Source organism: Sclerotinia sclerotiorum, genomic scaffold (assembly GCF_000146945.2).
Source record: "Sclerotinia sclerotiorum 1980 UF-70 scaffold_5 genomic scaffold, whole genome shotgun sequence".
Lineage (NCBI taxonomy): Eukaryota > Fungi > Ascomycota > Leotiomycetes > Helotiales > Sclerotiniaceae > Sclerotinia > Sclerotinia sclerotiorum.
In genome coordinates, this window is record NW_001820831.1 from 103,190 (window position 1) to 130,493 (window position 27,304).

The 27,304-nt window shown below is 43.0% G+C and overlaps 15 protein-coding genes across 15 annotated transcripts; 11 read left to right on the plus strand and 4 right to left on the minus strand.

Moving 5' to 3' along the window:
• Nucleotides 1-113: 113 nt before the first annotated feature.
• On the plus strand, nucleotides 114-809 carry SS1G_04026 (hypothetical protein; the record flags this gene model as incomplete). The annotated part of the gene is made up of 4 exons (XM_001594169.1): nucleotides 114-224; nucleotides 323-374; nucleotides 429-634; nucleotides 765-809. 4 exons carry the CDS (start codon nucleotides 114-116, stop codon nucleotides 807-809), a joined length of 414 nt encoding a protein of 137 aa, XP_001594219.1.
• An 863-nt stretch (nucleotides 810-1,672) lies between these two features.
• Nucleotides 1,673-4,772, plus strand: SS1G_04027 (hypothetical protein; the record flags this gene model as incomplete). Its single annotated transcript, XM_001594170.1, has 5 exons — nucleotides 1,673-1,908; nucleotides 1,972-2,261; nucleotides 2,319-2,602; nucleotides 2,651-4,117; nucleotides 4,188-4,772. The coding sequence occupies 5 exons, from the start codon at nucleotides 1,673-1,675 to the stop codon at nucleotides 4,770-4,772; spliced, it is 2,862 nt and encodes a 953-aa protein (XP_001594220.1).
• Nucleotides 4,773-5,245: 473 nt separating this feature from the next.
• Nucleotides 5,246-5,939, minus strand: SS1G_04028 (predicted protein; the record flags this gene model as incomplete). The annotated part of the gene is made up of 4 exons (XM_001594171.1): nucleotides 5,246-5,286; nucleotides 5,537-5,572; nucleotides 5,684-5,805; nucleotides 5,899-5,939. 4 exons carry the CDS (start codon nucleotides 5,937-5,939, stop codon nucleotides 5,246-5,248), a joined length of 240 nt encoding a protein of 79 aa, XP_001594221.1.
• Nucleotides 5,940-6,654: 715 nt separating this feature from the next.
• SS1G_04029 (predicted protein) lies at nucleotides 6,655-7,071 on the plus strand (the record flags this gene model as incomplete). Its single annotated transcript, XM_001594172.1, has 2 exons — nucleotides 6,655-6,897; nucleotides 6,991-7,071. The coding sequence occupies 2 exons, from the start codon at nucleotides 6,655-6,657 to the stop codon at nucleotides 7,069-7,071; spliced, it is 324 nt and encodes a 107-aa protein (XP_001594222.1).
• Nucleotides 7,072-7,405: 334 nt separating this feature from the next.
• Nucleotides 7,406-9,323, plus strand: SS1G_04030 (lysophospholipase; the record flags this gene model as incomplete). The annotated part of the gene is made up of 4 exons (XM_001594173.1): nucleotides 7,406-7,591; nucleotides 7,732-7,779; nucleotides 7,830-7,874; nucleotides 7,986-9,323. The coding sequence occupies 4 exons, from the start codon at nucleotides 7,406-7,408 to the stop codon at nucleotides 9,321-9,323; spliced, it is 1,617 nt and encodes a 538-aa protein (XP_001594223.1).
• An 811-nt stretch (nucleotides 9,324-10,134) lies between these two features.
• SS1G_04031 (predicted protein) lies at nucleotides 10,135-10,636 on the plus strand (the record flags this gene model as incomplete). Its single annotated transcript, XM_001594174.1, has 2 exons — nucleotides 10,135-10,365; nucleotides 10,544-10,636. 2 exons carry the CDS (start codon nucleotides 10,135-10,137, stop codon nucleotides 10,634-10,636), a joined length of 324 nt encoding a protein of 107 aa, XP_001594224.1.
• Nucleotides 10,637-11,140: 504 nt separating this feature from the next.
• Nucleotides 11,141-11,729, minus strand: SS1G_04032 (predicted protein; the record flags this gene model as incomplete). The annotated part of the gene is made up of 3 exons (XM_001594175.1): nucleotides 11,141-11,215; nucleotides 11,382-11,522; nucleotides 11,592-11,729. The coding sequence occupies 3 exons, from the start codon at nucleotides 11,727-11,729 to the stop codon at nucleotides 11,141-11,143; spliced, it is 354 nt and encodes a 117-aa protein (XP_001594225.1).
• A 347-nt stretch (nucleotides 11,730-12,076) lies between these two features.
• SS1G_04033 (hypothetical protein) lies at nucleotides 12,077-13,099 on the plus strand (the record flags this gene model as incomplete). Its single annotated transcript, XM_001594176.1, has 3 exons — nucleotides 12,077-12,165; nucleotides 12,234-12,686; nucleotides 12,802-13,099. The coding sequence occupies 3 exons, from the start codon at nucleotides 12,077-12,079 to the stop codon at nucleotides 13,097-13,099; spliced, it is 840 nt and encodes a 279-aa protein (XP_001594226.1).
• Nucleotides 13,100-13,687: 588 nt separating this feature from the next.
• Nucleotides 13,688-14,071, minus strand: SS1G_04034 (predicted protein; the record flags this gene model as incomplete). Its single annotated transcript, XM_001594177.1, has 2 exons — nucleotides 13,688-13,815; nucleotides 14,062-14,071. 2 exons carry the CDS (start codon nucleotides 14,069-14,071, stop codon nucleotides 13,688-13,690), a joined length of 138 nt encoding a protein of 45 aa, XP_001594227.1.
• Nucleotides 14,072-15,051: 980 nt separating this feature from the next.
• SS1G_04035 (predicted protein) lies at nucleotides 15,052-15,147 on the plus strand (the record flags this gene model as incomplete). Its single annotated transcript, XM_001594178.1, has 1 exon — nucleotides 15,052-15,147. One exon carries the CDS (start codon nucleotides 15,052-15,054, stop codon nucleotides 15,145-15,147), a length of 96 nt encoding a protein of 31 aa, XP_001594228.1.
• Nucleotides 15,148-15,656: 509 nt separating this feature from the next.
• SS1G_04036 (predicted protein) lies at nucleotides 15,657-15,857 on the plus strand (the record flags this gene model as incomplete). The annotated part of the gene is made up of 1 exon (XM_001594179.1): nucleotides 15,657-15,857. One exon carries the CDS (start codon nucleotides 15,657-15,659, stop codon nucleotides 15,855-15,857), a length of 201 nt encoding a protein of 66 aa, XP_001594229.1.
• A 1,639-nt stretch (nucleotides 15,858-17,496) lies between these two features.
• Nucleotides 17,497-19,515, plus strand: SS1G_04037 (predicted protein; the record flags this gene model as incomplete). The annotated part of the gene is made up of 4 exons (XM_001594180.1): nucleotides 17,497-18,070; nucleotides 18,517-18,622; nucleotides 18,758-19,096; nucleotides 19,416-19,515. 4 exons carry the CDS (start codon nucleotides 17,497-17,499, stop codon nucleotides 19,513-19,515), a joined length of 1,119 nt encoding a protein of 372 aa, XP_001594230.1.
• A 394-nt stretch (nucleotides 19,516-19,909) lies between these two features.
• SS1G_04038 (hypothetical protein) lies at nucleotides 19,910-21,614 on the minus strand (the record flags this gene model as incomplete). The annotated part of the gene is made up of 2 exons (XM_001594181.1): nucleotides 19,910-21,338; nucleotides 21,394-21,614. The coding sequence occupies 2 exons, from the start codon at nucleotides 21,612-21,614 to the stop codon at nucleotides 19,910-19,912; spliced, it is 1,650 nt and encodes a 549-aa protein (XP_001594231.1).
• An 853-nt stretch (nucleotides 21,615-22,467) lies between these two features.
• SS1G_04039 (hypothetical protein) lies at nucleotides 22,468-24,033 on the plus strand (the record flags this gene model as incomplete). Its single annotated transcript, XM_001594182.1, has 4 exons — nucleotides 22,468-22,482; nucleotides 22,979-23,684; nucleotides 23,754-23,785; nucleotides 23,992-24,033. The coding sequence occupies 4 exons, from the start codon at nucleotides 22,468-22,470 to the stop codon at nucleotides 24,031-24,033; spliced, it is 795 nt and encodes a 264-aa protein (XP_001594232.1).
• Nucleotides 24,034-24,495: 462 nt separating this feature from the next.
• Nucleotides 24,496-26,286, plus strand: SS1G_04040 (hypothetical protein; the record flags this gene model as incomplete). Its single annotated transcript, XM_001594183.1, has 3 exons — nucleotides 24,496-25,205; nucleotides 25,252-25,834; nucleotides 25,885-26,286. 3 exons carry the CDS (start codon nucleotides 24,496-24,498, stop codon nucleotides 26,284-26,286), a joined length of 1,695 nt encoding a protein of 564 aa, XP_001594233.1.
• Between the last annotated feature and the right edge of the window lie 1,018 nt (nucleotides 26,287-27,304).

Below are 27,304 nucleotides of genomic sequence, written 5' to 3' on the forward strand. Positions count from 1 at the left end.
GACATAATCGATGTGAACATCCATCTTCCCGCCAAACACCTCGAAATCACATCGTTCCACTTTGAAAGGATAATTGCTCACCCGCGATATACCGTCAATCCTACTATTTCAAAATGTCAGCACAAGCAGCAGCAAGAGCGGCGGCGCAAATGGGCAAGTCCGCAGCAAAATCCGCTGATGGCCACGTCCTTAACAAGGGCGCAAAAAGAGATCCGGAACTTTACGTGAGTGAAGCGCAGGCTGCACCTGCTTCTACCATACTGCTATGTGGTTTTTGCTTTGAATGCATCTTGAAGATTCTGCTAACGTTCGATCTCTACAGGTTCTTTTCGGTGTCATGGCTGGTGCCTTCGGTTTGGCGGGTTACTACTTCGGTGAGATCATTTATCTCAACAAGCATTGAGGATAAGAATTGACTTTACCATTAGGTAGTAAACCCACTTCGGCCACATCAGAAGAAAAAGTGAGCATCGCTCCTGGCACCATGCCATGGCAGGCAAATGGCACCAAAGGCGATGCCGCTAGACAGGACTTCAAATACAAATATCATCCAGCTGGTGACCCAAGAAATCCACCAAAGGAGGCACCTAGCGCATTGCACAGCGTCATTGTTCCCAATGTTAACTTGCCAAAGGTAGGATTATCTTTGATGTCTTTTCTTTCACGATCACCAAGAGCCGCATCCTCCCGGCTCACACAATGTGATGTCACTGGAGTTTGCTGGGTTATTGTATTCTCCAGCTGTATGCTAATGTTGCCTCCAGGAACTACACGAGAAATACAACAAGTGGGGTAAGGATGGATATTAGATCAGAGGAACAAAATACAGATTGGGGCGGGATGGTTGCAAGACCAGACAGAGCTGTACATAAGTGGGAGGGGTTATCCGGTGCATTGGACTCTCATGTTATACCTAAAGACAACTTTTTGGTTTTGATATGAATTGTGTCTTGTGTAATGGGAGACCTGGTGATAATTGAAAATCCTCCAATACAAGTTATCCGTAGAGAACTAACAAACATAGTTTTCATGTAACATGTATTTCAAGTTCATACCGGTATCTTCTTTAATTAATGAAATCCATGGTTGATCTTCGTACGGAAGTTGGAGATCGTTACACAGAGCATCTATATCACTAGAGGTACACCTAGGTAAAGTTCATGTTCAGCCTTACGGTGAGTTCCACCTGATGTTTTAGGATGCATGGCACATTTAACTTTTAACATGTGAAGCTTTTCCAAAAATCCTTAATAGATACACATGTAGCTTTAGCTATTTGATAATCATAAGAATTTAAATAAATTCCATGTAACTTGTAGTACTTATATTCAATCCAAGTGTAGACTTACTGTTATGTTAAAAGGCTGAGGCTGAAGAATTAATAGATTTGGTAATGTTATTTATAGAAGAGGCTACTACTCGCGTCACTCTAAACCATACCTGGCCCCTTCCAAAAAGTTCCCCCTTACGACACACTTCTCAATAATAACCAACAGGCGACTTGTCCTCCAAACCTCAATGTCGTACCTTTGAATCTTCATCATTTCTTTTCTTTACATTCTTTCCGGTCATTCGATTAATTCGAGCTTACTGGTTCATTCTTAGGGAGACTGGGCTTTTAGAAGCTCTTTAACAATATACAGAGCTTCTTGATTTTTATCTGAAGTACACAATGGCACGTAGTGGAAAATCCGTGCACGCGGATCCCGCAAGAGGCTCAAAGAGCCCTTCAAGGCAACCTGTTACCAAAAAGCCAACAGATTATACCTCTGAAGGTGTTGAAGATCGAGATGTCTTCCTCCTACCTGGCTCTGACTATCAGGTCATGATCCTCCTAACACTCTTGGGAGCTGTTGTGAGACTCTTCAGGATTTACCAACCCAGCAGTGTGGTGTTTGATGAAGTCCAGTAAGTTTTTATGATATAATTGGCTTCTATCACCAGAATAAACGCTCACATTTGTTATCTTAGCTTTGGCGGTTTTGCCTCGAAATACATAAAGGGTAAATTCTTTATGGATGTACATCCTCCTTTGGCAAAGCTATTGATAACACTTGCGGGATTCTTGGCTGGATTTGATGGAGAATTTGACTTCAAAGATATCGGAAAGGATTATGTAGAACCAGGTGTACCATATGTCGCTATGAGATTATTGCCAGCTATTTGCGGCATACTTTTGGTTCCTACAATGTTCTTAACTCTCAAGGCCGCAGGTTGCAGAACCATGACATCCGCCATGGGAGCTGGATTGATCGTATTTGGTGCGTTGATCTTTCGAGCATACCATCTGAACATTCAGCCTAACTTTTTTTTAACAGAAAACGGATTACTTACCCAGGCACGCTTAATTCTTCTCGACTCTCCTCTTATGATCATGACCGCTTTTACTGCGCTTGCGTTCACCTCATTTACGAACCAACATGAACAAGGACCTACGAAGGCCTTTCAATTGAGCTGGTGGTTTTGGTTGATTATGACAGGTCTAGGTTTGGGTGCGACCGCCAGTGTCAAATGGGTTGGACTTTTCACAATTGCTTGGGTCGGTAGTCTTACTGTACTGCAACTATGGGTGTTGCTTGGGGATGCAAGAACGGTCACACCAGTAAGTATCTTTAAATCCTACGAAAGTATCACATACTGACGATGATAGCGAATTTTTGCCAAGCACCTTGTGGCACGAATCTTTTGTCTTATTATCATCCCCCTAACATTCTATATGGCTATGTTTGGTATTCATTTCCTATGCCTTGTTAACCCAGGAGATGGCGATGGATTCATGAGCTCTGAATTCCAAGCAACTCTCAACTCCAAGTCCATGCAAGATGTTCCCGTCGACGTCGCCTTCGGAAGTCGAGTTAGCATTAGACACCACAATACTCAGGGTGGATATCTACACTCCCATAACCTCATGTATCCTACCGGTAGCAAGCAACAGCAGATCACCTTGTATCCCCACAAGGACGAGAACAACGTCTGGCTCTTGGAGAACCAAACCCAGCCGCTCGATATCAATGGTCAGCCAATCAATGGTTCACTAGCTTGGGATGCTTTATCAGAGCCAAATTACATTAAAGACGGTGATATCATCAAGTTGTACCATCAGTCTACAAATCGCCGACTTCACTCTCACGATGTTCGACCACCAGTCACCGAGGCTGACTGGCAGAATGAGGTTTCCGCGTATGGCTACGAAGGATTCGAAGGCGATGCTAACGATTTTTTCCGTGTCGAGATCATCAAAAAGATGTCTGACGGAGAAATAGCCAAGACTCGCTTACGAACAATTCAAACCAAGTTCAAACTCGTTCACATAATGACTGGATGTGTCTTGTTCTCTCATAAAGTCAAGCTCCCTGAGTGGGCTTCGGAGCAGCAAGAGGTCACATGTGCTAAGGGAGGAACTCTTCCTAACAGTGTTTGGTATATTGAGCAGAATGAGCATCCTCAACTTGGAGCCGAGGCAGAAAAAGTTAACTACAGAAACCCTGGTTTCTTCGGCAAGTTCTGGGAGCTGAACAAGGTCATGTGGCACACGAATGCTGGTTTAGTTGAATCCCATGCTTGGGATTCACGTCCTGACTCTTGGCCTATTCTCAGACGGGGTATTAATTTCTGGGGCAAGGACAATCGCCAAATTTACCTTATCGGTAACCCGGTAATTTGGTGGAGCTCGACACTTGCAGTTGTCATCTTTGTGGTCTTCAAAGGTCTTGCTGTTCTTCGTTGGCAAAGAGGCTTCAGAGACTACGACAACCCAGTTTTCAAGCGATTCGACTACGAAATCGGAACCATTGTTCTTGGATGGGCCTTCCATTATTTCCCATTCTACCTGATGCAACGTCAGCTTTTCCTCCATCACTACTTCCCCGCACTTTACTTCGCCATCATTGCGTTGTGCCAGACTTTCGATTTTATCACTGCCCGTGTCCCTGGTATTGGGTTACGCGAACGCCCCTTGATTGGAAGACTTGGCGCAATCATCTTCCTAACACTCAGCATTGTTGTTTTCGCTCTCTACTCTCCGTTGGCATATGGTAACCCATGGACACAATCGGCTTGCAAAAAGGTTAAACTTTTCGAGAAGTGGGACTGGGACTGCAATACCTTCTTGAATGATGTAAGTTCGGTGTCTATTTTGTCATGACAACTCCTCGTTTGTCACAATGAATATATGCTAATCTTCATAGTACTCTGATTATGCGACTCAATCTGTCAATGCAAATGCTGATGTTCACAAAACTGATTCACCATTAATTCCAACTAATGCTGCTGAGGTCCCAGCACAGGCTGGGGCTGGTGAGCAGAAACCCCTTTTAAACCAAGAGAATATATCAGGGGCACCAGAAGGGAAACCAGAAGGGTTGGTATCCCCACCACCAGCTGCCCCCGTCGCTAGCCATAGCATTGTTTCCCGAGAGGAGAAGGTTGAATACAGGGATCAAGACGGTAATATTCTTGACCCTGAAGCTGTAAAATCTCTCGAAGGGAAGGTCAGCTTTAAAACCAGATATGAAACCAGAACCCGCATGGTGGATGCTCAAGGCAATGAGATTAATCCACCAGAGGAAGCAGCAGCTGGAGTTGCACCACCCCATCCTGACGTCGAGGGCTCTGATCCTCAAACAGCCGGCAAAGCAGAGTCTGATGTTCAGAAGGAGCCGGCAGCACAACGTGAAGTGCAAGCTGATGAGAGCAAGGAGCAAAGCATTGAGAAATCCGAAGGTGGTGCTGCTAAGCCAGCCAGTGAAGGAAACGAGGCGACAGCAGTTTAGGATTTTCATTTCTTTTGTCATGTCTGGAATTCGGGAGGAAGCATGGAAAATATTTGGCCGTAAGACCCTTGTAAAATAAACACATGTGACAGTGACTTTATTAATTCAAAATGGAAAATTTGTGCAATATCCTCATAATGTTGTTCAACAAGTTGATTTTGATAAAATAGATCGGGTTCTTTTTGATCTCAATATGCTACTAGCATAGAATCATCTATTAGACCTTGGTATATCATGCCCAATTCTGCAGGATCCAAAATCAGGCACACTTTCCATGCATGATGCACGGCGGATTCTTCAACATGAACCCAAAAGAAAGAAATGCTACATTGTCTCAGGGGTCAATCCCACTTTCAGGAACAAGCGCTGGGGTTTATAAATCCTTCCGCCAGTTATCAAGCCAAATGTAGAAGGTGATGGTTGATAGCGATGATAGCACAGGCTGAGGCGGGGGAATCTACCACGTGTGATTTTTAATGTCTTTCGACAGGTGGTTTCGCATGTTTTGATGAGACTGAAGTCACCAGATTCAATATACACTATACAATAAATTCGACAAGGGAATAAGGTCGTGGGCATATATACTCGTATGATTGACTGATTGGATTACAAAAGCAAGTGGACATTGTGCCGAGTCTTCCAGTCGGAAATAGAGTGTATTGGATATAATAGATGGAAAAGGGTTTAGTGTTTGTTGAATCTGGTGAGTTTATACCTTATAGTTTACAGAGTTTATATGGCATGGTTATACGAATGCTACCTACCTGCCTGACATTGCCTGACATTGTCTATGTCTACTACTACGTATGTCGATCTTGTTATTTCGGGGAATACAGATGATGCAGCTTACTATTAATTAATTGACCGGCTTCCCCGGCTTCCCCGGCTTCACTCTTTTGTAACTTACGTACCTCTTGCTGTACCCCCTACGTAATTGTCTGACATGATTGTTGATATCGAGATTGGCTTGTTCGGGGGAACAATGTCTTTCAGAGGGACAATTTCGGATTTCTCTGAGGGCGGAATGTTTGGACTATCTATTATCTATTGAATAGTGTTATCAATATCAAAATATAAAAGAAAAACAAGTATTAAAGTGGAAGAGTATTGTATAAAATTGGCATACTGATGATAAGCATTTACTGCTTTGGGATTAGTATCTGTCATCATAACGCAAATACCCCGGAAATACCGAGGACTAGAGAAATGAGGGGATAAAATTACCCAGTTTGTTTTGATTCATCTAATTATATATTTTGATGAGTTCCATTGATTGGTTTTACCTTAATTCGAGCGGGAAAACTTAGGCTTAAAATGATACGGGCTTGCGTTTGTTTGTCGGGGTTAAACGAGAGATTATTAAGCGAGCGTGTTCATTCTTAGGAAGTGAACAGATTATTGAAAAATAGTATCTAGATACTTGCAATTGGTCTTCTATTTTACAAAATCAGATTCTTATGATATTTCTCTGTTGAATCAACTCAAATCAACAAATAAGAATACGAAACGTCAAAGATTCATAGCAAAAATAATTGTTCATCTGAAGAATCACTAAAAAAGCCTCTAGAAGACTTTAGTATTGAAATCATCGATTCTAGTGGGTTTCAGAAATAAAAGGCAGATCAATGGGGAGTTACGGAATATTTAAAGTTTCAACTCGGAAATTAATATTTTTTTCCCTTCCAGAAGGTGGTATTCATAAGCGAATAGGAAAAATACAACTACTGTACCTACAATACAGGATTTTCAGAAGTTAAATGATTACTTTGTACCTACCTAGTTACCTATCTACCTAGTATATCTGATTTGAATAACAGAAGGAAGCGAATTAGGAAAGAGGCTGTGCTGTACGCGCGCGACTCGAGGTACCTGATTCGCGGAGATGGCTTTGCTTCAAGCTAGTCGCGGTAGTGCTTTTATTTCAGAGTACCGACGTGCTCCCTCCGCATCACCTTCCTTCATCAGACGGAAATGTATCCTAATCGGTTCTGGCGAATGCGTCCTAATCGGTATCACGAAACATCTTGAGCTTCCTAACTCGTTCATGGGATTCGTACTCTTGTGGTTCTCGGTGCACAAGTTGTCACCGGCTTTCTCATTTTACCATGGCAATCTGCCATGTGTGGTTCGTGCTGGCTGAGAGGCAACGCTCCCACCGTTGACACCATGCTTAAGGCGTGACAACCCCTGTCAAATCCTCAATTGACTTTTGGTATAGTTCAAGTGTCACTGCGTGTGCTCCAGAGAAGTCCACCCATTGGAGCATTTGCAGTGTAACTCCTGTACATCCACTGATTAACAGGCGAGGTACCGGCAGTTGTACAGTACCACCCCCAACTTTGGTGAACATGGATCATAGATATAGTTTGTCTACGACCAAAGCCATGTTGACCGTCCAGGTACAAATAAACACCCCCTTCCGAGTATTCTCCAATCTCCATGCAATAAGCTGGTTGTTGATTGTTATTCACATCCTTCATTTGCCTTTTGTGATCCAAGGAGACTTTCCCTTTCTCCACTCGCTCTTTTAATCTTTTTCGAATATATATATACACGTATATATTCCTAGCTTTTAATATCCGTCCCTAGGATCTATCCAAGTCTTCCCCTAGGTTTTAAGAATCATAATTACAATGTTTTGGCCAATATCATTTTTAGTCGGACTTCTGGCTGGAGAGGCAATTGGTGCTTCCTATGCACCCACTTCTGTGACGTGCCCCTCAGGACAATCATTTGTGAGGCCTGCAAATGGTCTTTCAGACAATGAGGAATCTTATAGAGTAGCAAGGAAAGCTGTTGCGGATGTATCCTTGAAAGCGGTAAGAAGCCTCATTCTCCTTTTGATCTAATAGAGTTTATATACAGTTCTCCCTGCAGGATAGTTGATCAAGAGAATATAATTGATCAATATCCATCCTCTAGGCTTGAACATTGGACTTTGACTAATTTTAATTTATAGTGGTTGGAGAAAACAAACTCCGGATTTGGTACTGATAATTTGCCAACCGTATGATTACTACCTCGATCACATTTCCCCAGATAACTAATATCACACAGATCGCGCTTACCCACAGCGGTGGAGGTTACCGATCTCTCCTCTGTGTAAGTAATTCCTATCAATTCTTAACCTTTTCAGTTACGGCGTCTCATGCAGCAATCAAATATCCTCGAGAGCTACCTCTTTAACCTGTCTAATACTAACAACTTTAATAGAGCGCCGGTGTAGTTCAAGGTCTTGATGGGCGTGATAGTAATGTCTCTACCAGTGGTCTCTACCAAGCTATAACCTACCAATCTGGTCTTTCTGGTGGATCATGGTTCGTTTCATCTCTCGCGGCAAGCAACTATGCAACAGTCTCGTATTTGCGAGATAATCTCTGGGAATCGGCATTCCAAGATTCACTCTTCGCTCCTGATGGATTAGAATTTGTGGTAGCTTATGCCAAAATCGTTGGAGACCTCAAAGAAAAAGAAAAGGCTGGCTTTCATACCACTTTAACTGATCCATGGGGAAGACTTTTATCCTACCAATTGATTGAAAACGATGGCGAGTCGACGACTTTCTCTTCAGTCGCTACACTTTCAAACTTTGTCGCACATGCAGTCCCATTCCCAATCGTCACCAGTTTGGGAGTAAGGACATTTGACGGCCAATGTTTACCCGCAACCAATGCTACAATGTACGAGACTTCTCCGTATGAGTTTGGTTCTTGGGATGCCGAAGTGTCTGCTTTCACACCAACTGAATATCTTGGCACTACTTTGAAAAACGGTGTGCCAACCGGAACATGTACTACAAACTACGATAATCTGGGCTATATTCTAGGAACCTCAAGCAACCTTTTTAATGAGGTGTGTCTTAGTGTTCCAACGCCCGTCAATGGCTCTTCAGACGCGTCACAAGATATTGCTGCATTCCTTGACGGGGTACATGAGGTGACCACTCAAGATCTTTACGCTACCTATAAGAACCCATTTTACGGTTACGCCTCATCAACTGGCAAGATCAACTCCGTGGATGACATCCCAGCACAAGAAAACTTGAGCTTGGTCGACGGTGGAGAAGCCAAGCAAAACAACCCCATCTTCCCATTCCTTCAACCCGCTCGCAACATTTCCGCCATCATAGTAAACGACAACAGCGCAGACACTTCATCCAACTGGCCCAGCGGAATCGAAATCTATACCACATACCAACAAGCTCTTGCACACGGCCTCACACGCATGCCTGTCATTCCTCCCTCTGACACTTTCATCGCCCAAGGCTACAACACGCGAGCTACATTTTTCGGATGTGGTGATGCCTCTAAGATCACTATTATTTATCTTCCCAACGCAGAATTCTCCTACGCAAGTAATGTCTCCACGGCTCAATTAATCTATCCCAAATCTACCACTGCGGGTGTTATTGCCAATGGGGTGGAGGTTGCTAGTCAGGGTAATGATGAGGATTGGCCTACTTGTTTGGGTTGTGCGTTTATGGAGAAGACGGGTCAGGTGTTGCCGAGTGAGTGTACGGCTTGTTTTACTAAGTACTGTTATACTAGTTAAGGGGTTGGATGTTAGATGTTGGATGTTGACCTTGGATGTGCTGTGGTGATATTAGTCCTTTGTGGATGAGGGGAGAGTTTATTTTTGTTTATATATTTTAAGGATGAATGGTGTGGGTGTGTTTGGAGTGCTTTTGGTATATGGGAAGGGGAAAATAAGCAAAACAAAAATTGATACCTTTATAACATTATTTGAGAATTTGTGATGAATTGGTTGATTGAGGAGCAAGAATAAAAAAGTAGATTGTGTAATATTTTGTTATATTATTGATGATATTCTTTTCCTCGGTGTTATATAATTTTATTATATATGTTAGTAGGGTAGGAGATAACAACAGCACTTAAGTTAAGTGAATAATATTATATAGTAATTGATGTTGTATTACTATCTTTTTTGAGGTCTTGTTAGACCGGGAGTAGACTTGTAGTTTTAAAGTGAAAGGCTTGTCAGGAGCTGTTGATTCAAAGAATAATATTTCTTAACTCGTTTGGGGATTGTAACTCGTGATTTTGAAATCTTGGACGAAACGGACGCGAGAGGAGTTTCCATTAAAAGGGCTTTCAAGAAATTGATTCTGTCTTTAAAAATCTCACCTCGACCTCATCGGGAGTAAAGCCAGCAAAAGGGCTCACCGGATACTTGGCCCGTGCATCACCCCATCCAATTGATATCACTAGCGCCATTCCAAAATCATCAATCCTCCGCTGTGATATCAACACCCACCCGTCTCGGAATAATCGCAATTCAATCAGCGCAACCCCTCAAAATACAAAAGATACTAGACGAACCCAATAAGATGATACCCTCAACAATGTTTCTCCGCACAGCGCGAATGGTTTTCCCGGCATTTGCACGAGTTCAAAATACGCAGTTGATTGGTTCGAGATGTTTTGCTTCGTTGCAGATGGCTAAGAGGCCGACGGTGGCTTTGATGGAGAGGGCGAAGGAGGGTTTGGGTTGCGGATTGAGTGGGAAGGGTGCAGATCAGGTTAGGGGGATGAAGGTTAGGAGTTCGGTGAAGAAGTTGTGTGAGGGGTGTAAGGTATGTTGTTTGTGTTTACTTTACTTTTGGGGAATTTTGGGTTTAGGGTTGCGCGGAGAGCGGTAGATGTGGGATTGGTTAAAGGGTCAAGGAATTTGGGTGAAGGAGTGGAAAGTTTGCTGGTTTGCGATTGTGGATAATGAATGAATGGATGAATGCTAATACAGTAACAACACAGAGTGTTAGAAGAAAGGGTGGAAAATCGGGGAAAGGACATGTTTATATCATTTGTTCATTGAATCCCAAGCACAAGCAGAGACAGGGGAAATAGAGCTTTGAATCTATAAGGGGACTGAAATACTAGGGTTGGAGAGCTATGAAACGAGGGATTCGGATTGAATAGGTTACGAGATTGCGGATTACGGAATGCGCATAACTATGAGGATATTAGAGTGCCAGCGGATGTGAAAGTTGGGATGTACGATACGAGTATCGCTCTATATGAGGAGTGCTAGAACACAGGGTGTGGCGTTGATGGAAAGACCTTATGCTAGAGAGTAAAGAATCATCTCTGCATATACACAAGCCGAAAAATACATACATACAAACTCCACAAGCCATTAAAATACGTAGGGCTTTCTGCAGTTCTACATGCTCCTATGTATCCATGATCTGAGATATTTTCCACTCCATATACGGACAATAACATATTTTCCTAAACCCCAAACGCCATACCCGCTCCACACTAATGCATACATGTACAAACCATCCTCCTCTTCCAACCTATACATCGCTACTAGCCTCTTTCCTTTCCTTTCCTTTCCTTCATCTTACATCATATCCCGGTAATATACCTCTCCATCCCCTCCCACTGCGTTTTACCCGTCCCAATCAAATACTTGATTTGCGACTACACCGAATACATCTATTAGCTTTTCACGCCACCTCGAATTGCCAAACCATACATCTGAACCCATCTCAACCTCAACCCAACAAAAGACCTCCCTTCCCCTAGCTCCCTCCCCCCCCCCCCCCCCCCAAAAAAGGAAATGAGAAAATGAAAAACTCAAACCCACCAAATCCGTAACATTCCTATTCCTCTCAAAATCATCCCTCACAAACCTCCTCGTCTCATCCCTCGATTTCACATCCGGAATCCGTCGACAATCGCGCAGGATACGTCTATAGAGTGAGAGAGCTTTTGATCGTTGAAGAAACTAATACTCTTTGAATTAAATTTCTTTTTCTTACTTATATATGTATATAAGGATGAAAATGGGACATACGTGTTCTAGTGATACAGTAGGACCGAGTTTACTCTGTCGCCGTGGTTTGAGGGATGAATATTCACGGGTTGTTGTACGAGTGACGTTATTGATTTGGATGTGGATGCGGATGCGGGGTTGTAATGGGGGAATGCGCATTTTGTGTGGATTTACTTATACTAATGCTGGGGTGAGTGAGTATAGGGTGAAGATGTAATGTGGATGGTGGGTTTGGGGATATGGGTTTATTGAATGTATGATGGTGATAATTATGATAATGATAATTAGATGAAGATAAATGGTGGGGCGGAGCGGAATTTCGCGTCGCGGGGTACTTTGTCTAGAATCTCTAGACGCGTTTATTATATATGTACCTACTATGTACAGTAGATACCAAAGAACAACTTTTAACTTTAATAATAGATATTATTTTATAGTTGAGGTTCAGTTCTTTACCATAAAGGAAGTATCAGAATCCCAATTTTCAACATCAAAAATACCAAAAAATGTCAACTCAAGATCTAGATCTAGATCCCATCACAACCGCATGCGCCAAATCTCTCGAGGACTTTGAACGTGATTACATGCCTCCTCGGTACAAATCCTCCTCCTAATCCGTTTCTCATCCTTTCCCAGTAACACAATCTAACTAACACCAAATAGATCATCATATGCACTTTACACCCCACCGCCCAAAAAAGATGTACCGGCAAAATCATATAAAATAGATTTATACAAAGCGGATACGCTCCATGCTAAGGATTTAACAGCTTGTTTGAATTTGATTGAGAAGACGTCGGGGAGACATTATAGGGGGAGTAAATTGGGGTGGAATGGGATGAGGAAGAGGAGGGAAATGGGGTTGTTGGATTTGAGGTATTTGGTTGTTAGGGAATCTGTGGGTGGAGGAGCTTGGGAGGATGTTGATGAGGGTGAGGATGTATGTATAGGGGAAGCTGGAGAGGAGGAAAAAGGGATGATTGTGCAAGAGCAAGAGCATGGGAAGGAAAAAAGAGAAGGAGAAATAAAAGGATTCATGAGTTTCATGCCCACATTCGAAGATGGATTTAAAGTAATCTATCTCTACGAAATCCATCTACCCGAAGAATTACGCAGGTATATCCCCCAATCCTATTTCCACATTTTCCCATCCGTACCTCTACCTACCTACCTAAACCCTATCCATACATACATAAAAACCAACCAACCAACTAACTCCTAACCCCAAAAGCACAGGACTAGGAACCCACCTAATGACCCTCCTCACCAGCATATCGCGCGCAATTCCCGGCGTTGAAAAAATCATGTTGACATGTTTTGTGGCTAATAAGGAAGCGTTGGGTTTTTATAAGAAATTTGGGTTTGAGATCGATGAGTATAGTCCTGAACCGAAGAGGTTGAAGGGGGGGAGGCTGGTGCAGAGTGATTATGTTATTTTGAGTAGGAGGGTTGAGGGGGAGGGGGTGGAGGGAGGTGGAGAGCGGGAGGAGGCGGGAGAGTGGGAAGAGAGGGAGGCTGGGAGGGGTTAGAGGAAGAGGGGGAGTGGTGGGATGTGATATGTGGTTCTTTGAGGGTATGGGGGTGAGTTCATGGTATGGCGTTTAGGGTAGATTACTGGGGAACGGATTAATACCAATAGATAGGATGTAATGCAATTAACTTCAAGGCTATCAACCTCATGTTCTCACATATCATCAGATAAATGTTGTGCCGTGCGATGGCGATAAGTGGTTTTGACTTATTAAGCGTGCTATAGACATTGAAACACAATCAAATCGGTATCATTATGCTCCATCGCGCATGTCCATCCCAAATTTTACGTGGTAGCAAGCTTCCTCTTCCACCATCCAAAGTTCGAAGCTACACCCGGCCCACGATATTTTATGCTACTACCATTGGATCCGGTCTCTGATATCCCTGTTGTAACTTATGACCATCGTGAGTCCTCATAACAACCTCTTTCTCCTGTTGCATCAAAGTACTGCAATGACAACACCAACTCAATACCAAATCCTTAAGCTTCTCTTCATCTCTTCCTCCAATGGCATATTAGACCTAGACCGCACCATTGAGCACCCGCCCACATAAAGCACTATAAGAAGTCAGCTTGTGTAGAATTAACCAGATGTCATATAACGGCATACGTCAGCATTGAATCGCTCATAGCCCATAAGATGGGGATCTCGACTGAGACGATGTTGAGTTTTGCCGTAGACGAAACATGGGCAGGAAGTCGCTTTGAGACCTAATGGTTGATATGATTAGTTTGATTGAGAGGATATAATGTGCGAGATCAGGGCTTAGGTACAAAGTGAGCCTGGCGAGAAACAATCCCATATGCTATTCGACCATGTTGACTCTTGGGCAACACCAGGACCAGAATAACCTGATGCTTGCTGCTGTTCCTGTTGCTGTTGGTGAAGTTGTTGATCTTACGGAACTGCAAGTGGTGGCTGCTCCATCATAGGTTGTGAATTTGTAGTTTTTTCACCCATTGTCATTGTGTATGTAGTTTTTAGAATGGCACTTGAAATTGGAATTGTCAGGAATTTGAACTACAAATGAAGAAGTAATGATAAAGAAATCATTTAGAGGCGTTTGCGTCGAGAATGATGGAAAATGCAGGTGACTCAGCCTGAAAACGAAAGGAAAATGACTTAATCCCAAGTCAAGCCATATGAGACCATTTAACGGAATGGGAATAGATCATTGTTAGGGCTGAGAAATGGTCTCAAAGCCACGCCAAACTCTTATCATTTCCGTGGACCTCCTAAGATTTGTACGTCTTAGGACCAAGAATGTGGCGTTGGCTTTCTCAATTCCCTAGTCTTGGGCTCAAGAATGATCACATTTTTTTCGGAGACCTTGCCATATTCGATACTGATCCTTTTTGAAGTGCTTCGTCTCACAACACGATACTCATGCGTTTTTCGATTTGGATTTCCGCCATAAGACAAGATTGCGGATTCACTGATAGCGTCTCAACTCCAGAACAGACATCATATATTGTGGCGTTCATTCCCAGAGTCTCGAACTTATAGAAACTGGGGAATGTTTTCTACGTTCACTTAAATCTCCACTGGAGAGCTCTTCAATTGCGCATCCCCAAGACCTCTTTGCGCATCGGCTCTGCATAAGGCTGTGAAGATGCAGTACCTTCATCATGCTTGAATTTCGAACTTATTGGTATGAGCAAACCAGAAGCGAGTAAGTATGCATGCATGGCGGAGGAAGAGGAAATGCACGTAATATGCGGTGGATCTATGCACCAGCGACGTTGGGCTTCATTCAATTGAGATTAAGTATTTCATATTATAAATCCTGAGGAAGTTTTTGTTTGTGTAAGCAAACCAATGTGAAGGTGTGCAAAAGTTATGCTAGACGAATCCAGAATTCTGCCCCGAGTTTCACCGCCTTGAGAGTTCATTCATTGTCGAATCATAGGTCAGATACAATACCTTCCTCTGTAAAAGTACAAGTAATGGCTTTAAGCGTCTGCTCTATCGGTCTGGACGACACGGTTTGTATTGGGGATACCGATTACAAGCGCTTGGTATCATTCACGCAAGCTGATTAATCTATATGAGTGGACTTAAGTATAAGAAATCTCCTCATCGACCTCTGACTTTCAGAGCACACTTTACCACAATATCTTCAATGTCCACAGTAAGATCCTGGAAGTTTCCATCCAATCAAGTCATCGAAATGGGTGATTTTGGACAAGATACAAAAGCATTGTCTCCATAGGTAGTTCCCAATATTCTCCCTCAAGCCCCTTTCTAATGTGAATTGGATGGTTGTGTTATTGGTGTTGGGTGACTCAACACCTCTTGTACGGTTCATCAACTCACAAGATCACCATTCTAGAAGCTACGTAAATAGCAGGACCTTGCTGGTGAAGCTGGAGCTCCTTGATACAAAGTTTGAACTACATGTACGAAAATGGAATAACCCTCGTGATTTGGGATCATTTTTTGAAATACGTCCTAAGGTCATCAGGCTTCTTAGGTCCATGGGTAACTCTTTTTCGACTCGCTCCTCTTAGTTTCAAGCTACAAACTGGGCTTGCTCAAAGGTATAGGAAGGATGTTTTGTGGGGTTACCGCCATATTCTCTGTGCCTACTTCGCAGAACGAAACCTATGTGTCGAAAGGTATTGGTCTTCCTGAAACATTGAGCTGGATTGGTGAGTCTGGGATCAAGGAATCCACCGAGATTGGTAAACCAGAAAATACTGCTCAAGTTCATCCGGAGTACCTCACCAGCCATCTTTTATCTCTCGCATAAAAGGTGTGGACATCATCATAGGATCTGCTAATTTGATTAAATATTCTTCGAAGCAGTGCAGTCAATTCTATCAAATTTACCCAACGTGGAGTATGAGGCAAATTCACGCAACTGACATAATCGTCGCAGCTGGTCCATGGCTATCTAAATTGCTGCCTCGTACTCCCATACATGGTGTCAGGAGCTCTAGAATCCTAACAAGCCCTTCAAAACATCATCAAGTCCATACGTTTTGTCCCAAATTTCGACCCAGCAACCTCGAAGGTATCTCCAGAATACAGGAAGAAAGATACAATACAATGGAGGTGGATCAAAACGTGATTGTGGGCATTAAAGGCCCAGCATCAATCATTTCCCGGCGATCGAAAAAGGCGAATTCATACTAGGACAAGCATGCTTCAGGCCTCAAATTGGAAAACATGCAAAAGACGAAGCGGCTGGCCTGATCGCGGGAGGTGTTCCAAGTGTGATGGGACTATGGATAGCCATTGGGAAATGACGAGTTGGGCTCCAGAATTCTCAGGAACGGGAAAGATTCTTGCTAGAATGGCGATGAAAGATGAGCTTCAAGTGTGGGTGTAAAGGCTCTGAATCCAAGCATTTGCATTTGGAATTAAACGTACGTTATTGCTTAAATATGGTCCAGGTATTATGATAACTTCATCCGCGAATGAAGGATTTTGTGATATCTGATGGTTTACCACAAATCTGGTTTATTTTGGGGATATATATATAGTTGGGTTGTTGGGTGATATTTTATATTGAGGTGATTTCCATTACACTCATGCGAATGTTACTCGCAATATTTTGATGAAAAATATTTGGATCCTCACAGAGGCTAATAACAACCTAGGTGCCGTTTTTCTACAACCAAAGAGAAAGGAGAGTGGCAAAGGGCGGTCTGAAAATGTGGGCTGTTAGTTTCTGCTAAAACTTTATTGCATAATATCCCGACAGTCTTCATCCAACCATCAATCGCGGCTTCGACCTCGGCCCTGCATTAATGACAGAGTCCCGGATCAGTCACATCTCCCACCTTCGGCAGCACACACTCATCACCCATCACAATGTAGCCGATCTATTCCGTGCATACAAAATCTCCGAATCATCCCTACAACAAATATCCCCTTTTTTTATGGCTTTGTTCCGTATAATGTGATTGGTATATGTGAAAGACCGTCTGCTCCATATTTCCCTCGCCTTCGGTAGGCGATCAGGTACCAGAAAAGCAAGCCTGAGCATATGCATTGTTTGAATGGAGTGTATTTTTTACATACATCACACATGTCGTTCTGGCTGTAAACCATTCCTACTCCAGATATGTTGTCCTATTTTGGGTTCCTCCTTGATTGCTTTTGCCCTCCTGCATGCAAAAGCAAAGACGCGGCAGACAGAGCACATGAAGTTCGTATACATGTAGTGTTGTACTGCATTTTGTGGATGTGAGATACTGTATACTAGGATAATGTGGGCTAGACTTGAAGCTTATTTTGGTGATCAAATCAAGCTGGGGATTGAATAGCATTGCGTCGGATGGAGTTTGTTCATTTGCTTTTGCAACTGCTTTAAAAGGTCTCCGGGATACTAAAATGGCGCCCTATAAAGATCGAGTGATATTCACATTGTGGGGCCGACAAAAATGGCGATGTTGACATCTTCTAAACCTTCACTTGCGAGCACTATCGAGGTAATCGAAGAAGTTGATCTATCTATCCCGCTCAGAGAACCTCTTTCACCAACAACATACGACTCAGAAAAGGGCACCAATGCTACATCAGCAATATCCTCACTTAGTGCTTCCTCACCCCCTTCCAACTTGGTCCTAACAACCATCTCGTCTTTCACCCTAACTCTCTCAACCTGGGGCTTTTACAACAGCACCGGCATCCTCCTCTCTCACCTCTCCATCCACAACCTCCCAGACACATCCCTCCCCATCCTCTCATTAATCCCCGCCCTTAATATTCTCCTCACCCTACTTCTTTTCCTCCCCCTCGGTCCCATATACGACACCTACGGCCCACTTCCCCTTCTAATCCCCGGCTCACTCATCTACATCCTTTCCCTAGCCCTCCTATCCTTCTGTTCCTCCCTACTTCATTTCCTCCTCGTATATGGAGTTCTCAGTGCCCTAGGCATGTCACCCCTCTGTACAGTTGCCAATGCAATGCTAAACACCTTCGAAGGAACGGGATATAGGGGTTTAGCGACAGGTATTGCGCTAGTGGGGAATCCAACGGGAGGAATTATCTTCACTTTTGTGTTAAAAGCGGTGCTGGAGAATTTGGAATGGGCGGATGCTATAAGGATTGTGGCTGGGATAGTGGGAATTTTGGTTGCAGTTGGGTTTTTGGCTTTCTTGCCTCGAGGGGGTTCGCGGAAGAGTCGGGTTGGCAATCAGGAACGAAATGGAGACTGCGATGTTAGTACGACTACTACGGACACGAGAAATGAGACTTCATGGTGGAAATTTTGGCACGAGAAAAAAATCGATGGTGACTGGGGTTTATTGCGGGATAAAAGGTTTCTATGGTGCATGGCTGGCATTTCACGCAAGTATTTCATCACTTTGATCCTTTCATTTGACTCTATTTATCTTCCTTATTTGATCTGTGATGAGTCACATACATAGATACTTTGACACGGCTAACCCATCTAGTATTCGAATTTGTACTTGTAGGCACCACGGGGTTACTCCCTACATATGCATTGAAACAGGGCTTTTCAACCTCTGTTTCTTTCAATGTTGTCGCTATTGTTAATGCGTAAGTTCTCTCCTCCTCCCAATCATCTTCCATATCTACCATACCTTCTTTTCCACCTTCTCCTAATCCTCCCCTCTCCCCTCTTCATTTCCCAACCCTACAACCAACCCTACAGCCTAACACCAACAAAACCAGCGGATCCATCCTCGGACGTCTCCTCTCCGGTCCCCTCTCCGACCACCTCGGCCCCTACAACATCGTTCTCCTCTGCCTAGTCTCCATATCTCTCCTATCAAACTTCATATTCTTCCTCCCCACCTCTATTCTTCCCATCCCCTCAACCCCAACCCCAACCCCAACCCCAACCCCAAGCTCTCCCTCAACCCCACAAATCCTCCTCTACCTCTACGCCACCCTCTCCGGTCTCGGTTCCGGCGCCATCATGAGCTGCGCCCCACTGTGCATATCCGCTCTATGTCCCTCTAACGTATATGCACGTTGGTGGGGTGCTAGTCAGCTGGGTGTTGCTATTGCGTATGTATTTTATTCCTTTCCATTTATCTATTTTCCTCCTATTTCTTTTCCTTACCTAACCCGTTTCATTTACCTCCTCTCCTGGAGATAGAATTAAGTAACTAACTAACTTACTAAATGCCAAATTTAAAAGATGTTCTCTCAGTATTCCCCTCTCGTCTATAATACTCCCTCGAGTAGCTCACTACCTCTTCATCTCTTTCTTTGGTTTCATCCTCCTTCTTTCCGGTTTGTGCTTTGCACTTGCAAGATGGGAGGTTCTGGGGCGGAAGTGGACGTGGAGGGTTAGAGTGTGATTGATAAAATTGGGGAATATCAGGTGTACTGTGAATTTTTTTCGAACCCAAAGGAAAATGAAGGAAATCACATGTGAGGTTTCCATAGCCGTAAAAAGTCATTCAGCCTCAAAATACGTTTAGTTGCAATTCTTGCCTCTAGTTTAGTCGCCTTCTTTTCATCTTTGATCTAGAATACATATACATCTACCCCTTATGATGTTTTTTCCCCGCGCCTTGAATATCATTTATGAACACATCAAATTGATAGAAAGTTAAACCGCAAATGAAAAGAAATCTTCGGCCAAAGATATAATTAATGAACTTTCCTGTGCCTCGATACGCCATTCCATCCGTTCCCTTGTGCCTCCCATCATTCCGTAAAAATGAGTCCTTGAGTATCTCCATCTTTTCCCGCCGTTTTCCGGTGTCCCGATCCATCCAGATTTTCTTTCCGTTTCATTGCGCCGCCCAGGTATAGTATTACAAACAAAAGAAATCCACTGGTCTATCCTATAGACATACTCAACCAAAAATTTCAAGTAACTGATGTAATGAATGATTGATATTTCTCTTCTTCTGTAAGAAGTTTTTTCGAAGATGATAACTTTGCCACTGGTGGAGGTGGTGGTGCATTTGTAGTTTGCCAGAGTGGTAAATTAGAATTGTTATTGGTGTCAGATTCTAGCTGGCCTGAAGAGTTCGTAGGTGTATCTTCCTTTTCAGATTCAGAATCCCTGGGTAAACGCATGGCCAACAGAACATATTCCGCTCTTGTCATATTATCCATGATATCATCCATATATCTTCGGACCTCGTCCGGGGAGGCAACAACTTTTTGTAATGAATCGAGTTGTTTACCTTGGTGAGTATAAAGCCGAATCGTGACTGGCTGGTAGTAATCGAGCTCAGGATCATACGTGCCGGAATCACTGCTACTGCCTTTACGGACAATAAGAAAAGAGGCTATGACTTGGCCACCAGGAAGATAGTCAAGGATACTGTACTTCGGGAAAAGGTATCGATCGCCGTTACCTCCATTAAACTCGAATACAACACCCGAAATGTCCGGCTTGGGTGGAGCTACCGGGCCTTTTGATCGAAGGGCTTGAGGTTGCTGAGGTGGCCCGGGAGCGGGTGCAGGCGTGGGAGGCAAGGCAGGTTTGGCGACTGGTGTATTTTGCAGCCCAGCACTCTGAGTGGTAGGTGGCAGTGGTGTCTGTGTATTGTTATTGAAGGATGGCTGTGGGGCAGGCTGACGTGCTTTCAACAGCTGATTTAGTTCATCAATGTGATTTTGAAACTTTTTAAGCTCAGCAGGTGACGCTTCGCCATTTGCCACGATCCTCATTAAGGCTTTCAAACCGGCATCTGTCGCCGCTCTCTCCGCTAACATTTGGATTACAGGATCTGTACTTTTATTTGGTTGAGCAGGTGGTAGTGCGTTGGTTGGATGAGGTAAATTGGTATTCGGGTTCTTTGGGCCTTGTGTAGGGTTTTGTCCATTCATCAAAGTGCTATTCATTGGTGGTGCTTGAGCAGTAGAAAGAGGAGTAGAAACCATGGGAGCAGTTGGCGCAGTATTTTTTGGGGTCACTGCTTGTATTGCCGGTTGTGTTGCTTGGACTGGTTTCTGTTGTACCGGACTTGGTGCTTGGGTGGAAGCAGGTGCTGGCATAACTCCATTTGGAGGACCATATTGAATAATTGGACGATACATTTGTTGTTGTTGAGCGGGTTGAAAGGCGGACTTTGGCTCCTTGATAGCATACATCGTAGCATCAAATACATGAGGCTCAATAGTTATTTGGCATGTTCCAAGCTTCGTCATAGTATCTTTTCCTGGATTGTTCAAAGGTTCTGCAGGCACACCCTTCTTCTTCGTCGGTTTCGTCCAATACTTCTCAAATATACCTTCGCTGACCCATTTCTGTCGTGATCTTTGCAGTGATTCCGCAAGAACTCCGCTGTAAAACGTTAGTATCAACCTCAGTGACTTGGGCATGAGGGATAGAAAGTTACCTTTCGGAAATTGTTTGAAATTCTTTGGAAGAAAGATTTTCGGATTGAGGCTCATTGACAGTAGGCAAAGGCATACCGGCAACAATACTCTTTGGCAGAGTCTCTTCAATAGGTGGTTGGGGAGTCGCAGAAATTGATCGATCTGGAGGCGTAGCAGTTCGTTTTTTGCTTGCAGGCTCTCCACGGGACGACCTCGCAGGTAATTTTCTCTTTCTTTCCATATTTCTTAGTTTGTTTCCGTCAATTCCGAATATTCAGCTTTCAGTTGCGATATTTGAGTTCTTATACAGACGTCTTGCAAATTTAGTGGTAAAAAAAAGCAATTAAATTGGTTGGAGCTGAAGTTGTAAGTAAAGTGTAGTGAAGTGAAGGGAAATGGTGAAGCGCGGCGGAAGTGAATTTGGTGTGGTAGAGCAGGTAACCTTAGAGCACCCTAGGAACATGGATTTCTCTTCTTACACGGACAACAACCGGGTGATCCTATAACCTGCAGCTCGCAGTCATCACAACATCGTTAAGTTGCTGAAAAGTATATGATACTTATAGGCCACAGTTAAAGTTCGAAGGAGATAAGGGGAATTCACAAAGAAAAGGATAATTGAAGTTGGGTGAAAAGAACGTGTAAGTCCTGTTTCTGTTTCTATATACATAATACACATACATGTATATATAGTATGTATGTACACAACACTCACTCTTATAGATACAGTATCCAATAATTGATTGTTTTTTCATCCATTCATACTTTACACAGTCACCAGGTATCTATCCATAATCCTTCCTATCCGCGCGGCTGAGCGGCGACATTTCTATTTCTCATGGCTAACATTGTGTTGCATATATTTCCTTACCTTTCTGAATCATTCAATCTTTAATTTTCTTAAGATATCTACTTGATAATTATCCATTGTTCATCCAGTCTGACACTTTCTCCTATCTCTCTCTAGCTTTCCTGTCTTGAGATTTTGTCATTCGCAGTATGGCACCCTTGGCTCCCATCTTCAAGAAAGCATACTTTTCTCTTTTCTTTGGACTTTTCTTCTACGCTTTAGCATTGATTGCCTTGACAAATCCATGGCTGCAAAGACAGTAAGTCATGCATTCTGTTCCAACAATGAATATATCATTTTGCTCATACCTAAAGTGTTATGTATGTGCATAAATTGCGTTTGCCACAAGCCTGGGCAACGGATATAGATAAGCCAGAAAAGTTCGGCTTCGCTAGTCAGTAACACTAGCCATATACATACCTATCCTCCATTGCTCAAAATCTGTAGAGAATCAGGTATCACCATTCAATTTCAGTACTCCAGATGGGGAGACTCTCTATGCTTGGCACATAATGCCACTTGGGCTTTATGCTAAGCATGAATTCGAGATATTGAAGCAACCTTCGGGATTCGTTCATGATATAAGTCTCACAAAAGGATTCGAATTGCTGAAAGATGATCCGGACGCTCGGCTGATTATCAATTGTGAGTCTTTCCCCGAATCATCTCTTTACCACACGCTAATGATAAAAGTTCATGGGGTACGGATAGTTTCCCCTTGTTGCATTCGATGCCATTAGCTGATTGTACGGCAGACTTTTGGGAACGTGGCTCAAGGAGAACGAACGGGCTCATATCGGTCGATACCTGATGGAAGCACCTCAAATATTCACATATTAGCCATTGACTATCGAGGGTTTGGTCGCTCGACTGGCTTCCCCACCGAAGAGGGTCTCATTACTGATGGCATTGCGGCAGCCGATTGGGCTATGACGGTCGCCAAAGTTCCATCTTCCCGAATTGTTGTCCTAGGACAGAGTTTAGGAACAGCAGTTGCATGTGGAGTGGTAGAACATTTTGCATTGCAAGGGATCGAATTTGCAGGTGTTGTGCTTGTAGCTGGCTTCACAGATGTTTCAAACTTACTCACCAGTTACTCTATTGCGGGTTGGATCCCATTACTCTCACCATTGCGACCATATCCCGCGTTACAAAAACTCTTCATTAGCTATCTAAATGACAAATGGCCTTCTACCTCACGACTTACAAATTTTGTCCACATCAGCAAGCGGGTACGACTATTCATAATTCATGCTTTGGATGATTACGAGATCCCATGGTATCATTCCCAAGAGCTATTCGCGGCAGCGGCGAATGGTACTATGGATAGTGGAATAGATATGGAGTTATTAGAGAAGATGAAAGCGCGAAATACAATTGATATGGGTGATGGAGCTTTCATTTCGACCTGGAAGACTGGAAATGATAAAATTATTCGACAAGAAGTTGTTGGTCATGGCGGTAAGTATTTACGGTCACCAGTAAAAGATTTTGAAGCTTTTGCTAACTTATTTCTAGCTCATAGTACAGTTCTAACATATGCGCCTCTGTCTTTAGCAGTGGTAAGCTCAATCCCATATCGTGCTCCCTAATGTTTCAATGCACATACCCTACCTCTTCACCCATAAGATATCTCTGATTCTCCATGACTCCTGAAAGTCTTCCTCTTGATGTTCTCTGTTTAGAACTTTAAATTAATGCTCCTTATCCCTTGAATCAAAACCTTTTACATACATGCCATTACATTACTGACTCCTCAATGTTATAGTTTAAGGCATTTGGTTTTGACAACGGAGGGGTACTACCATGATCAACAAGTCCATGATAGTAGAAGCATAGGCAATACAAAATTTGAGTGCTGGACATAGTTTTGTTTTATTTATATATCATGAAAGGTTACAATGGCACATGAGCTGGAATCTGGTCGATTGATGGATCATCACGGAAGAATGCACATATTTCGAAGCACAGCTTTTCAAATATAGACACTGTACTCCATGGATAATGCTTTTTATCCTTACTTTACCTTGACAGCATGTTCGCTTGTATAATATTGTGGTGATTTATATGTAAGAATTCGGAATTAGTAAGGTCATTTTCGTACTTCCTCTTTGGGACTGGTCGGACTTTTGTTTTACGAATCAAAATTTAGCGTCATAACCCCGCCAACAAGCTTCCCACTTTCAGGTTGTTTGCTTAATACTCGAACGCTCTGATCATCTACATTTTTGTTACGTCTCTCTCTACTCATCCTATAAATCAGCGAAAAACAATGGCAGACGACTCAGCACCTCTCGAGCCCAAGGGTAAACAAATTGCCTCTGAAGATACCCTCGGAGATACTACCTCTATCCAAGCACAAGTCGAATCCGAAAATGAAGAGGATAATGATGAAACAACCACTGGCGCAACTGACACGCCAGCTACCGGAAAGAAGAAGAAATCAAAGAGAAAGAAGATAAAGGCCGCACTAGGAGTAGGAGCATCTTCAACTGGATCAAGCGGAGATACTACAAGAGACGACCTTTCAAAAGCTGTTGCGGGTCTCAGTAAATCTCAAATTGGAGAACTACTCGCATTAAATCCGGCTCTGGCACAACAAATTGGTGCTGTTGATGGCGATCTGTCAGGGAAGCAAGCTGCAGAAGCTGTACGAAAGCTCAGTTTAGAGGATATCATGACCGGTTTAGCCTCAAGCGGGAAGAACGTTAAGGAAATGGGCGCATACAAGTTTTGGCAAACACAACCGGTTCCTAAGTTTGGGGAAAGCTCAGAAGTTATTGAAGAAGGTCCATTCAAAATTGTTGATCCGGAACAAGTACCCAAAGAACCTGGTCCACTGATATCTGGATTTAATTGGGTTACAATGGATATGACAAGTGATGAGGCTTTGCAAGAAGTCTTCGATTTATTATATGGCCACTACGTTGAAGATGATGAAGCTATGTTCCGATTTAATTACTCAAAGTCATTCCTCAGATGGTAAGATATTGATATAAAGTTGCCTTGATTTTCACTGACATTTTAGGGCACTTATGTCGCCAGGTTGGAGTAAGGAGTGGCACGTTGGTGTTCGAGCTACTGCATCAGGGAAGTTGGTCGCTTTCATATCAGCCATACCAGTTGCACTTCGAGTACGAAACAAAACCCTCAAAGCCTCCGAAGTCAACTTCCTTTGCATCCACAAGAAGCTCCGATCGAAACGATTAGCCCCCGTTCTCATTAAAGAGATTACACGTAGATGTTACCTACAAGGGACATGGCAGGCAATCTATACTGCTGGTGTTGTCTTACCTAAGCCAGTCAGTACATGTAGATATTATCATCGTTCTTTGGATTGGAAAAAGCTACACGAGGTCAAATTCAGTCCCCTACCACCGGGAAGTACACCAGAGCGACAAGTTCGTAAATTTGCTCTACCATCGAATACATCCACTAGAGGATTGAGACCTATGGAATCCAAAGATATTGATGCGGTCTTGGATCTTCTAAAGAAGTACCTCGCAAAATTTGACATGGCACCAGTTTTCACTAGAGAGGAAGTAGAGCATTGGCTTTTCAATAGAATTGAGAATCCTGCTGAGCAAGTCATCTGGTGTTATGTTGTGGAGGTATTTACGGTCTTTACATATCATTTCACCACAAACTAACACCTTCATAGGACCCTACAACCAAGAAACTCACTGATTTCTTTTCATTTTACTGTCTCGAATCCTCCGTCATTGGCCACCCCAAGCACACTAATGTTCGCGCTGCCTATCTTTTCTATTACGCCTCAACGATTGCCCTTGATCCAGCTAGCTCTAGAACCGATCTTGGTAAACGCCTCAATGAACTCACACATGATGCTCTTATCATTGCAAAGAAATTTAAATTCGATGTCTTTAATGCGTTGACGCTTATGGATAATACTTTGTTTTTGGAAGAGCAGAAGTTCGGTGCCGGTGATGGCCAGTTACATTATTATTTGTACAACTATAAGGCGAACAACATCGCGGGTGGTGTGGATAAAATGAATAGGATCCATTCTGCCGGAAGTGGGGTGGGTGTCGTTATGTTGTAATTCAGCAGAGATTGAACTTGTGGTGAGCCAACGAAACACCTAGGTAAATAAGGAATTGCAGACTTGAGTGGATAGTTGGACATGAAAAACCATATTGACTCAAGGTGGTCAGGAACACTCGAGGATTCCGTCAACTAAACCGATATGGATGCAGGTAAACGGCGAAAATGCATGGTTTCCGTTGAATAGGTTGATTTGTTCCGCTGACCAACACCCACAAACCTATATATCATAACAAGTTCTAAATGCGATCATCTTCATCACATCTGGATTTTCTCTCGAGCCTCCAATTTATTCTATACCTCATTGTCCAGTCATTCTTTTCGTATACTGAACCATCACCCGAAGTCGGTTGGCACTCAAATTATACAATGTCATTGTATCATACACCCCTGACATGAATAAAATGTTTTCATAACTCATCAGTCTCGTCCTCATTGTCATTAAAGTCTACAACCTCCTATTGTTATGATTCCTTTTCCCGGCAGCCGTTTGCGATTTTGGATTGACTTCAGCTGTGCATTCATTTTACTTGTTTCTAGCCATTGTAGCATAATGTCACGGATTTGATTTTGTATTGCTTGTAAAGACATTGTAATATAGTGTTACCTCAGCAACTCGCAAGCTACTCGAATATATTTTGCATCAGTCTTATCTCCTGGCTTTATATATCATCCGTTCTTCTCCGCCAACCGAATACCATCTCATATGACTCACCTCAATCTCAATTTCTATATAAATTCATTATTGGCTTTAACTCTAGTAAATAAGTGTTATCACTATATACCTTTCCCTTACCTCTCGAACCTGAAATTATCGATTGCGATTGATATTCTGAGCCCTAGGTTAAATGTCTCTTTTCAAGTTCCATCTCGTTTAGATGACCCTTTTACTAGTTCCCTGAAGGTCCTAGTCGACGTTACTGTCAAATTACTTTCAATCTTTTAACTTCTCTGTCATCTTTTCGGCGTAGTCATGTTTTTGGTCGTTTGATAATCACATAGTCGTTCATCTGTCG